The sequence below is a fragment of the Chiloscyllium plagiosum genome, chromosome 9, assembly GCF_004010195.1.
Source record: "Chiloscyllium plagiosum isolate BGI_BamShark_2017 chromosome 9, ASM401019v2, whole genome shotgun sequence".
In the NCBI taxonomy this organism is placed as follows: domain Eukaryota; kingdom Metazoa; phylum Chordata; class Chondrichthyes; order Orectolobiformes; family Hemiscylliidae; genus Chiloscyllium; species Chiloscyllium plagiosum.
This window is the reverse complement of record NC_057718.1, coordinates 29,061,006-29,074,140: the sequence shown is the minus strand read 5'-3', so window position 1 is coordinate 29,074,140 and position 13,135 is coordinate 29,061,006. Positions and strand designations below refer to the sequence as shown.

At 41.2% G+C, this 13,135-nt stretch overlaps 1 protein-coding gene across 7 annotated transcripts in view; it reads left to right on the top strand.

Moving 5' to 3' along the window:
- Window positions 1–13,135, top strand: part of LOC122552723 (tetratricopeptide repeat protein 7A-like) — a 421,938-nt gene that overhangs the window by 241,617 nt on the left and 167,186 nt on the right. For all 7 annotated transcript variants that reach the window (XR_006312460.1, XR_006312459.1, XM_043695624.1 and 4 more), the window contains 2 exons: window positions 749–862; window positions 10,263–10,393. Coding sequence is in view for 5 of the 7 variants with exons in the window: in XM_043695624.1 (XP_043551559.1) it covers window positions 749–862; window positions 10,263–10,393 (245 nt within the window). In the remaining 2 variants the exon portion in view is untranslated. The remainder of the gene's footprint in view (window positions 1–748; window positions 863–10,262; window positions 10,394–13,135) is intronic.

Genomic DNA, 13,135 nt, shown 5'->3' with positions numbered 1-13,135 from the left:
CGGCAGGGACAGACCACTATAAACACCGGAGGAAACATCAAAGAAGGGCTTCGCAGGAGGCTCCCAAGCACTGATGATGTCGCCTAGCCAGGGGACGAAACGTTTGCAACAAAAACTTCCAGCTCGGCGAACAGAACCACAGCAACAAGCACCCGAGCTACAAATCTTCGCACAAACTTTGGGTATTCCAATCTTGTGAAAAAAACCTTTTCCAGCTTACTATGTACAGATTAAAATGTTTTGACACTTTCTTGACCTGATATCTGTTGTGATACTTTGTTTAAATGAGATATTCATTTGTGTGCGCATGTGTTGTGTTAATTCTATGGACTATTATTACATTTCACACAGGAATCACTGCAATCTCAACCAGGAGTTACTTGTCTTGGTTAGGCTAAAATTTGGGATATCATGAGATAATCTAAATGAATAAAGCTGTGTGTGATGCTAATGACTTGAAGCTGTATGCTCATGCCTTGTCCAATCATTTTGCAAATAAAAGAGGGGAATTTTATTATGGCAGTTTGAGCAGGATTTGAACTCTGTTCTGAAAGATAGACAGCACCTAACTCACTGTATCACCTCTTTCTGCTTGGACATAATTTAAAAGGAAAAATATGTCTCCAGTATTTTTCTGTTCTCCCAGACTTTGGTTGATTACAAAAACATGGTTGGTGATGATACATTCGATTTAAAAATTCCATACTTTTCTTTGACTTTCTCTCTTTGTCTCGCTCTTTCTCTCTAGTTTATTTTTCACTAAAGTCAAACTTGAAGCAGTTCATACAGGACCAGAGGAAGCTCTTGAAACCTGCAGAAATATGTTGAATTTGTGGCAGACAACCCACACTGCACAGTTCAGGTAGGTCTTGTTACCAATACTCCATATTAAAGTTATACCTCTGATGTCTTTTCATTAAAATTGATTTTGCTTCAATTACTAGATTATAACATGGTTTGTAAATGTATTACAATACTTTGTACACAAAGCATTCTGTTAAAATATGTTGTGAAATAGAGTATGCAGGTCAGCAGCCATTCAGAGCTTGAAAATGTGTTGCTGGAAAAGCGCAGCAGGTCAGGCAGCATCAAAGAAACAGGAGAATCGACGTTTCGAGACTGACTCTAACGCAATGAGAGGTACGTCAGGTTCCAAGAGATCAATTGTGTTGGGGGTCTCTCTATTCTGTGGCACAGACAGATGTTTCTGAAGATTCCTGAAGAAGGGCTTATGCCCGAAACGTTGATTCACCTGTTCCTTTGATGCTGCCTGACCTGCTGCGCTTTTCCAGCAACACATTTTTAAGCTCTGATCTCCAGCATCTGCAGTCCTCACTTTCTCTCAGCAGCCATTCAATCTGGTACTTAAATGACACAGACAGTGCAGCTATGTACTTAACACATGAAAAACAAATTATCTTCAATGCTGGAAATCTGAAATGAAAACAGAAAGTAGTGGAAAAAAGAACTCTGCAGGTCAGGCAGTGTATTTGGAGAGAAAGCAAGTGAGATTTTCCAGTTAATAAACTTTTCAAAGATCACTGTTATTTGTAGGATGTTGATGTGTGCAGGAGCATTGAATCTCTCTTCCTGGAATGATTTGTATTAAATACCCATATTTCTTTAAGTGAACAGGAGGTTTGCTCTAATAGTGGGGTGAGGGGAATGAAATAAAATATCATAGATGAAAATGCAATGTTTTTGTTACGGGCCTGCACTATAATTTTAATCTATTTTCTATTTGTAAGTGACTAAGACCATAAGATGTCGGAGCAGATTTAGGCCATTTGGCCCATCAAGTCTATTTTGCCAGTTGACCATGGCAGATATGTCTCTTGATTAAACGTAAAAATATAAGCCGTAAGTATTAAGTGAGCCTGGAGCAGTGTTTTGTAGGGGAATAAGACAGTGCTATTTTCTGGGTCTATAGATTGGAAGAAGCAAAAATGGCCTTTCGTCGAGTGATATGCTCTTCTTGTTGGATGTGGGAGTTTAAGGAGAATTCACATGATACTGAGGATGAAACCTGCACGGGTGGCACGGTGGCACAGTGGTTAGCACTGCTGCCTCACAGCGCCAGAGACCCGGGTTCAATTCCCGACTCAGGCGACTGACTGAAGTAATCTAATCTAATCTAATCTAATCAAATGCTGTTGGTTGCAAATCCTATCAGATCAAATGGATCAGTTGGAGAGACAGAGGCAATGAGGAATTTACAAGAACAAGGGGTGTGATGGATGGCAGTTATAGGAAGGGAGAAAAGTTGCAGATACAGTCACGTAGAGAAGTAGGCAGTTAGTGCAGGAGTCTTCTGTAGCTATCCCCATTTCAAACAAGTATGCTGTTTTGGAAATGTAGGGGGTGATAGATTCTCAGGGGAATGTAGCATGAACAGCCAAGTTTCTGGTATCGAGACTGACTCTAACGCAATGAGAGGTACGTCGGGTTCCAAGAGATCAATTGTGTTGGGGGTCTCTCTATTCTGTAGCACAGACAGATGTTTCTGTGGGCAGCTGCGAAAAATCAGAATGGTGTGTTGCCTCCCTGGTGCCAGGATCAAGGATACCTCAGAGAGGGTGCAGAATGTTCTCAAGAGGGAGAAGGATCATTGTACACATTGGAACCAACAACCTAGGAAGGGAAAAGAATGAGATTCCGAAGGGAGAATGTAAAGAGTTAGGCAGGAATTTTAAAAGGAGATCCTCAAGAGTAATAATATCTGGATTACTCCCAGTGCTTCGAGCTAGTGAGGATAGGAAAAGGAGGATAGAGCAGATGAATACATGGCTGAGGATCTGGTGTATGGGAGAAGGATTCACATTTTTGGATCATTGGAATCTCTTCTGGGTAGAAATGACCTGTACAAGAAGGACGGATTGCACCTAAATTGGAAGGGGACTAATACACTGGCAAGATGATTTGCTAGAGCTGCTCAGGCGGATTTCAACTAGTAAGGTGGGGGAGTGGGACCTGGGGAGACAGTGAGGAAAGAGATCAATCTGAGACTGGTACAATTGATAAAAGAAGCGAGTCAAACAGTCAGGGCAGGCAGGGACAAAGCAGAGAACAAAATAGAACTGATCAATTAAACTGCATTTATTTCAATGCAAGGGGCCTAACAGGGAAGGCAGATGAACTTAGGACATGGTTAGGAACATGGACTAGGATATCATAGCAATTACAGAAACATGGCTCAGGGATGGGCAGGACTGGCAGCTTAATGTTCCAGGATACAAATGCTACAGGAAGGACAGAAAGGGAGGCAAGAGAGGAGGGGGAGTGGCGTTTTTGATAAGGGATAGCATTATAGCTGTGCTGAGGGAGGATATTCCCGGAAATATATCCAGGGAAGTTATTTGGGTGGAACTGAGAAATAAGAACGGGATGATCACCTTATTGGGATTATATTATTGACCCCCTAATAGTCAGCAGAAAATTGAGAAACAAGTTTGTAAGGAGATCTCAGTTATCTGTAAGAATAATAGTGTGGTTATGATAGGAGATTTTAACTTTCTAAACATTGACTGGGACTGCTGTAGTATTAAAAGTTTAGATAAAGAGGATTTTTAAGAGTGTACAAGAAAATTTTCTGATTCAATATGTGGATGTACCGACGAGGAAAAGTGCAAAACTTGACCTACTCTTGGGAAGTAAGGCTGGGCAGGTGACTGAGTTGTCAGTGGGGGAGCACTTTGAGGCCATAATTCTATTAATTTTAAAATAGTAATGGGTCGATTTAAAAGTTGAAATGCTAAATTGGCGGAAGGCTAATTTTGACGGTATTAGGCAAGAACTTTCAAAAGCTGACTGAGGGCAGATGTTCGCAGGTAAAGAAATGGCTGGAAAATGGGAAGCCTTAAGAAATGAGATAACGGGAGTCCGGAGACAGTATATTCCTATTAGGGTGAAAGGAAAGACTGGTAGGTGTAGGGAATGCTGGATGACTAAAGACGTTGAGGATTTGGTTAAGAAAAAGAAAGTATAGACAAGATAGATCAAGTGATTCCTTAGAAGAGTATAAAGGAAGTAGGAGTATACTTAAGAGGGAAATCAGGAGGGCAAAAAGGGGACATGAGATAGCTTTGGCAAATAGAATTAAGTAGAATCCAAAAGGTTTTTACAACTACATTAAGAATAAAAGGGGAGCTAGGGAGAGAATAGGGCCTCTCAAAGATCAGCAAGGCAGCCTTTGTGTGGAACTGCAGGAGATGGGGGTGATACTAAACAAGTGTTTTGCATCAGTGTTTACTGTGGAAAAGGACATGGAATGTATAAAATGTAGGGAAATAGATGGTGACATCTTCAAATATGTCCATCTTACAGAGGAGGAATTGCTGGATATCTTGAAATGCATAAAGGTGGATAAATCCCCAGGATCTGATCAAGTGTCCCTAGAACTCTGTGGGAAGCTAAGGAAGTGATTGCTAGGCCCCTTTGCTGACATATTTGTACCATTGATGGTCACAAATGAGGTACTGGAAGACTGGAGGTTAGCTAACATGGTGCCATTATTTAAGAAAGGTGGTAAGGACAAGCCAGGGAACTATAGACCAGTGAGCCTGACATCTGTGGTGGGCTAATTGTTGGGGAAATCCTGAGGGACAGGATGTACATATATTTCAAAAGGCAAGGACTGATTAGGGATAGTCAACATGGCTTTGTGCATGGGAAATCATGTCTCTCAAACTTGATTGAGTTGTTTGAAGAAGTAACAAAGAGGATTGATGAGGGCAGAGCGGTGGATGTGATCAATATGTACTTCAGTAAGGCGTTCGACAACGTTCCCCGTGAGAGACTGATTAGCAAGGTTAGATCTCATGGAATACAGGGAGAACTAGCCATTTGGATACAGAATTGGCTCAAAGGTAGAAGACAGAGGGTGGTGGTGGAGAGATGTTTTTTTCAGACTGGAGGCTTGTGACCAATGGAGTGTCACAAGCATAAGAGGTATAGTTAGTAAGTTTACAGATGACACCAAAATTGGAGGTGTAATGCACAGCAAAGAAGGTTACCTCGGATTACAACGGGATCTTGATCAGATGGGCCAATGGGCTGAGAAGTGGCAGATGGAGTTTAATTTAGATAAATGCGAGCTGCTACATTTTGGGAAAGCAAATCTTAGCAGAACTTATACACTTAATGGTAAGGTTGTAGGGAGTGTTGCTGAACAAAGAGATCTTGATTTGCAGGTTCATAGATCCTAGAAAGTGGAGTCGCAGGTAGATAGGATAGTGAAGAAGGAGGTTGGTATGTTTTCCTTTTTATTGGTCAATGTATTGAGTACACGGGTTTGGAGGTCATGTTGCGGCTGTACAGGACATTTGTTAGGCCACTTTTAGAATATTGCGTGCAGTTCTGGCCTCTCTCCTCTTGGACGATGTTGTGAAAGTTGAAAGGGTTCAGAAAAGATTTACAAGGATGTTGCCAGGGTTGGAGGATTTGAGCTATAGGGAGAGGTTGAATAGGCTGGGCTTGTTTTCCCTGGAGTGTCGGAGGCTGAGGGGTGACCTTATAGAGGTTTATAAAATCATGAGGGGCATGGATAGGATAAATAGACAAAGTCATTTTCCCTGGAGTGGAGGAGTCCAGAACTAGAGGGTATAGGTTTAGGGTGAGAGGGGAAAGATATAAAAGAGACCTGAGGGGAAACTTTTCCACACAGAGGGTAGTATGTGTATGGAATGAGTTGCCAGAGGAAATGGTGGAGGCTGGTACAATTGCAACATTTAAAAGGCATTTGGATGGGTATATGAATAGGAAGGGTTTGGAGGGATTTGGGCCAGTTGCTGGCAGGTGGGACTACATTGGGTTGGGACGTTTTGTGCCATATGAGCTCCTGCGACTGGGCTTCGTCTGCATTTTTCTCGCTTTCTTTTTTCTTCCTTTACATTTTTTTTCTCAAACATATCTGATTTTGAGAGCTTTACGGCAGGAGAATGCTTCGGGCTCCAGAGCAGTTGTATCGTCTTCAGAGGCAGCGGAGCTGCAGAGACAGTCAGTCAGTCTGTGAAGCTTAGAGCCAGATTCTCACTTCCATGTGGAGTGGGACCCTAGCAGTGGAGCGGTGTGGGTTGGGTGCCCGGTATGCTGTAGCAGCAGAGAAGGAAGAAATTGGTTTCTCTAAGTTAATGTGAATGGCACCTGTGTGCAGCGACAGTATACACTTTTCATTGTATTTTTATTGAATACACATGACAATAAAAGGATATTCTATATTGTATTCTAATTAGTAATGTTAGGTCACATGGGATTCAGGGAGAGCTTGCCAATCGGATACAAAATTGGCTTTACAGCAGAGACAGAGTGTAGTGGCACTAGGTTTTTCAGACTGGAAGCCTGTGAGCACCAGTGTTCCACAGGGATTGGTATTGGTTCCACTTCTGTTTGTCAGCGATTTGGATGAGAATATAGGAGGCGTTGTTAGTAAGTTTGCAAATGACAGTGAAAAAGGTTATGGAAGATTACAAAATGATCTTGATCAGTTGGGTCAATAGGCTGAGAAATGGCAGATAGAGTTTAATCTGGATAAATGAGAGGTCTTGCATTTTGGTAAAACAAGCAAGGGCAGGGTAGTGTCCTGGGTGGGGGTATAGAACAGAGAGGTCTTGGGATTTAGGTATATAATTCTTTGAAATTTGCATCACAGATCAGTTTGTTAAGGAAGTGTTTAGCACGCTTGACTTCATTGTTCAGATCTTTGAGTATATACGTTGGGACGTCATGTTGAGGTTGTACAGGACATTGGTTAGATTTCTTTTGGAGTACTCTGTGTAATTCTGGTCACCCTACTATAAGAAGAACATTATTAAATTAGAGAGGATTCAGAAAAGATTTACTAGGATGTTGCCGGGAATGGGAGGGTTAGAATCAGAGGACTACACCTCCTCCCACCCCGCCCCCTGTAAAAACGCCATCCCATTCTCCCAATTCCTTCGTCTCCGCCGCATCTGCTCCCAGGAGAATTAGAGAGGATTCAGAAAAGATTTACTAGGATGTCGCCGGGAATGGGAGGGTTAGAATCAGGAGAGACTGGATAGGCTGGGATATTTTTCATTGGAGCATAGGAGGTTGAGGGGTAACCTTCAGACGTTTATAAAATCATGAGGGGCATAGATAAGATGAATGGCGAGGGTCTTTTCTGCACGGTGAGGAAGTTCAAAACTGGAAGGCATATTTTTCAGGTGAGAGGAGAAAGTTTTAAAAAGGGCATGGGGGCAGTTTTTTACATAGGGAATGGTTCGTGTGTGGAATGAACTTTCAAAGGAAGTGGTGGGTGTGGGTACAGTTAAAGTATTTTAAAAGGCATTTAGCTAAGTACATGAACAGGAAAGGTTTCGAGGGATATGGATCAAATGGAGGCAAGTGGGGCCAGTTTAGTTTGGGCACATGGTCTGCATGGAACGAAGGGTCTATTTCCATGCTGTGACTCTATAAAAAGGATAGCTATCAAATTTAAACTGTGAATCTTACTATCTGTCTTCTCATCAGTTCCTTCCGATACCTTCTATCAATGTCAGGGACAGTAACAGATATTTATTTGCTAAAGGTTACTGTCTTTTTAAAATATTTTTAACTTAGGCACAGGCTTTTAAACTTCTCTACTTGTGGAATCCAAAATATGCTATAGATACATCTGAGACAGTGAAGGAAGACACTATTCAGCTTTTTCTTTTGCCTAATGTATATTGTTCAGGTCTCACCACTGTAGATGAGAATATTGAACATCCAGGCTTGGTAGATCCAGGCAGTGGTCTGACAGCCTTAAAAGTAGATAAATCTCCAGGGCCACATGAAATGTGTCTTAAGTCAGTTTTTTTTTTGCTGTTTCAAGCACTCAGCTTGGACATAGCATCTGTAGCTTTTGAGGTTTGAGTTGATTTCAGGCTCCAAGTGATAGTTTCTCTGCTCCATAATCATTATGAATCTATCAGTAGCCTCCAGTATTACACTTGCAATATTGACAGTTGTCAGTGTAGTGGCACCCTGAAGCATAACATTTGTCCTGATGCTGATGCTCAAAGCAAACTGAGTGCAGGTCTGAGAAGACTGGGCCTCAAAACAGGAGAAGCCCCAGAGGTCCAAAGGGATACTCCGAGATCAGGAGAGCACAAAGGGAGCATGAAAGAATAATGGTAGCAATAATAAAGGAAACTCCTAAGATATTGTATAAGGATATAAAAGGTAATTAGAGAAAGAGCAGGGCCCATAAAGGACCACAGTGGTAATTTGTGCGTCCAGAGGACATATGAATATTTAGTACTCACTTGTGAGAGCAACAATGTGGGTATAGAAATCAGGGAGAATGGCTTTGATAAACATAAAGAAGTTAGCATAGATGGAGGAGGTTCTGAGTGGTCTGACAGCCTTAAAAGTAGATAAATCTCCAGGGCCACATGAAATGTATCTCCAACTGTGGAGTGAGGCAAGGGAAAAAATGGCAATAATTTTCAATTCCTCCCTGGCCGCAGGAGAGGTGCCAGAGGATTGGGTGACAGCCAATGTGGTACCATTATTCAAAAAGGGAGCAAGAGAAACAGCAAATTATTGGCTAGTCAACCTAACCTTCATTATGGGGTAACTTTTGGAAATAATACTGAGACAGAATTAATCTGCACTTAGAGAGGCAGGGATTAATCAAGAAAAGTCAAGAAATACCTTTGGTTAAAGGGAGGTCATACCTGCCCAACTGGATGGAATTTTTCAAAGACATAACCAGGTGTGTAGATAGATGAGGGCAATACATTTGATATGGTATACTTGGACTTCATCAAGGCTCTTGATAAGGTTCCACTTGGGAGACTGATAACAAAAGTAGGAGCCCATGGGAGTCAAGGAAATTTGGCAAACTGGTTAACAGAATTGACCAAGTGGCAGGAAGCAGAGGATAATGATTGAGGGGTGTTTCTCGAAGCCTGTGTCCATTGGGGTTCAGCAGGGATCAGTTTACGGTATATATAAAGAATTTAGAGTTGAGTGTAGGAGGATTGATCAGTAAGTTCATGGATGATATGAAATTGGCGAAGATGATAAATAGTGAGGATGATAGCCTGAGAGTACAGGAGGATACAGGTGGGCTGGTCAGATGCAATTCAGTCCGAATAGGTGTGAAGTGATGCACGTGAATAGGAGAGACATAGCAAATTGGACCCTGGGAAGCACCAAGGACCAAAGGATCTCTGTTTACATCTACCAGTCCCTTAAGGTAGTGAAACAGGTAGATAATGTGATTAAGAAGGCATGTAGGATACTTGTCTTTATTAGTCGGGGTATAGAGTTTAAGAGCTAGGAGGTGATGCTGGAGAACAATATAAATGGGTGCCAGTCAAGCTGACTGCTTTGTCTTGGATGAGTTCTTTCATCTTTGATAAGTGGACATCATTGGCAAAGCCAATATTTGTTGCTCATCACTAATTTCCCTTCAATTGACTGGCTTGCCACGCCATTTTCAATATGTGGTTAAGAGTCAACTGCATTATTTGAGTTACAAATAAGCCAGATTGGTTAAAAACAGCAGATTTCCTTCCCAAAAGAATGTTAGGTTATCACATTGTATTGAGCATCTTGAGCTTTGTCAGAGCTGCATTTACGAAGGGAGAGAGTTCCATCATATTCTTCACTTGTATCTTTGGTTAACAGGCTTTGGGGAGTTAGAATATAATTTACTTGTTGTAGAATTTCCAGCATCTGACCTGCTCTTGTAGCCTCAGTGTTTATATAGGTTAGGTGTAAGTGTATCATACTATATTTATTAGCTTTAATAATGACAGTTGTATTGTTCCCCACTTTATAGATCATGTTATTAACAATGCATCCACTTGGAAGCAGGAAATAACAGTTGAGTAGTGACTGAATAAAGTTATTGAATTAGAGTTAATTGGCTTCATGGTGGTTTGGCAAGTAACTGCACTACATGGCATTCATAGCAAGTGAAACTCCTGATCAATCCCTGCTTTGCATTTATTCAGCAGATATTGCCTAGCTTAGGAGTAGGCAAAGTTAGCAAGCAGTATTGTGAACTATTGCTATCCAGTAAACTTAGCCAGCAGGTGAACATAAATGAATTTGGTGCAAGGCTCTTTTGCGGTATTCTCTCTTCCTCCTCCAGAATTGAATCCAGTTACTCACGTGAAGAATGGTCACGGGGGCAAGATACTGGCAGCTATCAGGAAAAGCAGTAATCAGTCTTAGAAAGACAAGGCTTAAAAACAAAAAACAATTTCCATTATTGCCCTGTGATTAAATCTGTCCACTTTTTTTTGTAGTGATTGTGACAAAGAAAGCAGTATGACTGAAAAACAGAGCACTGTTCGGAGTAGTTTGGTTGAGGGTGCGGCAACTGAAAAGCGAAACACTGTTCATCTCAGTTTTCCTGATTTTCATGAGGCTGATGCAGGTAAAGAGAGTGAGAGATTTTATGATTAATTCTTTATTATATATTTAAAAGACACTTGAAAGCTTTTCTGATATACTTCAGCTGGGTATTTATACATGCTTATAGTGGATATTAAGCTAGCTGAAATTGCTTTAACATTTATTGTTGAATAAAGTGACTTGAAAAGGTTTAATAAAGTAAAATAAGAGTGAATCCCACAAAGAATGAAACAATGTCTGAGAATTTCTCTTCTTTTGATTTTAAATAGCCCAATTTCCAGCTTTGTGATATTAGAATCAAAATTTAATTAAGAAGCAAAATCTCTCAGCCTGAGTACAATTGGTCCCGTTGTGTTACAGATTTGTAGTTTAAAATGAGCCCTGGTGTCCCAATCAAGAACTTGTTCTGGATGTCTGCTTCTGTACAGTGAATTTTGAAATGTGTTTGAATGTAAGGGTTGTCACACATTTCCAACAGAAATCATGATCAAGACATGAGATAAAATATTTTTTTTTTAAAATGTCCAAAAAAGATCACATTTGTAAAAGTTATTCTTTAATTCTAGAACTGTTGGTTAAGTGAGGACGAAAAATTATTGTGCAATTAACAATATGCTTACACTGCAATGGACAAGCCCTATTTTTTTTTTGGTTACATTTATTAACATGGATCCACAGTAACAGTCTCACATTTCATGTGTTTTATGGCAATTCTGTTGCTGTGATTACTGGGACAGCAAAATTTCTGGAAGAGTACAACTACTCAGACTTCAACTTCCTGTGATTAATTGCGCATTTGCAGCCAGCCATTAGAAGTTGCTGTCTGATTCACTCTTTTTCTTAATTGTGAGGGCTGATATTTTTGCCATTTTTACTACAACATGCAGCCAAATGTTTCAGTAATGAAAACATTAAGGCATAATGCAGGAAGTGAGCTTTTGGCACATTCATTGAAGTGGAAAAAGGCAAATTGTGCAGGATACTATAAATTGAAGCATGTGATACAATTTCACAAGAGGTACTATTTACATGAATTTGGTTCAGACACAGCACTTTACCAAATATTATGTATATTATTTACAGTATTACAGTGCACAATTGCTGCATTCCAAATCTACGGGGGTTCATCTGTTGGTTTTAATACTTGAGTTTGTTGAATTATCAAGTTTTGTTTCAGATTGCCACGTTTGTGCTTCAAAGCTTATTTACATTTCTATTAGAGGCTGCCCCTACTTGCTTCAGTTTCTCCCCTCTTTGATTCTGTTTGGAACTTTTAACCTCCTACATCTGAAAGAAAATGGCTGGTAAGCAGCCAACTAACAGATAACCAGATTGTTCGTCATCAACATTGCCTTGAAATCAAAGATGATGCCTGTCAGACTAGGTCTTTCTTAATGATTGAGGAGCCTAATTTTGGGGACTGCAAGTTTCCTTTCCCTGTGCTGGGAGCTCAGTTTTTACAAGGGGATATGGAAATTGCTGTTGTAGATTAGCATTCTTCTGCTGCTGCTGCTCCACCTCATGGTCATGTTGCTGAGCCTTGTAGTGGCTTGAGCCTCGATGGATCCTAAGGTGACATGCCAAGTGGTGGATAGCCTTCTCCTCCATGGTCAGTGATGTCAATGTCTCTGCACTTTAGGGCAACGTTAAATGTACTCTTATATCTTTTCCTTTGGGTGTTCTTGAAACATTGGCCAATAGAGAATTGGAAGAAGAAAAGTTGTCTCAGACGGCACTTTTCAGCATCAGGTAGCAATGGCCCGTCCATCCATGTTGGCTTTTAGGAGCAAGGCTTCGATGCTGGTACGCACAACTTCATAGAGCATGCTCTTGTTGATCCAGTAGCCTTCCTATTCGATATCCACAGTTTGATAGCAGCACTGCTGATGGATGCTTTGAAAGACTTAGTGTGACATCCAGAGTTCCACTTCAACAGAAGAGGGTGGTCAACACAGTGGCCCTTTGAACCAGGACCTTTTGACTTCTGGAAGTCTTGTTGTGAAAGGCACTTTTGTCACAGTTTGAGAAGGCAGTGCTGGCTCAGTTGACTTGGTACTAAGTTTCTTCACTGGTAGTCTCTTGAGCGGTGGCTGCCAAGATATAGGAAATATTGAGTTTGTACAGGACATTGGTGAGACCTCTTCCGGAGTACTGTGTCCAGTTCTGGTCACCCTGCTGTAAGAAATATTATTACGCTTGTGAGGGGTCAGAGAAATTTGCTAGGATATTGCCGGATATGGAAGGTTTGAATTATAAAGAAAAGCTGGAACTTTTTTTAATGGAGCATTGGATGTTGAGGTGTGACCTTACAGATAGGGTTATAGGTGTCTTTTCCCTAGGATGGGGTAATTTCAAGATTAGATGGCATATTTTTAAGGTGAGAAGAGAGCGAATTTAAAAAAGACAATGGGCAATTGTTTTAGAGGGTGCTTCGCACGTGGAATGAACTTCCTGAGGATGTGGTGGTTCGACACTTAGATAAATGCATGAATAGGAAAGGTTCAGAGGGGTAGGGGTCAGGAGCAGGCAGATGGAATTAGTTTTGTTTGGGATAGTAGTTGGCATGGACTGGTTGGACCGAAGGGTCAATTCCATGCTGTATGACTGTAACAAATGCTGGAGTACATTTTACCGCCACGACATTAACCGCCTCAACTTCTCCACCCCTCTCACCCACTCCAACCGCTCACCCTCGGAACATGCAGCCCTTCACTCCCTCCGTTCCAACCCCAACCTCACTATCAAACCAGCAGACAAGGGAGGC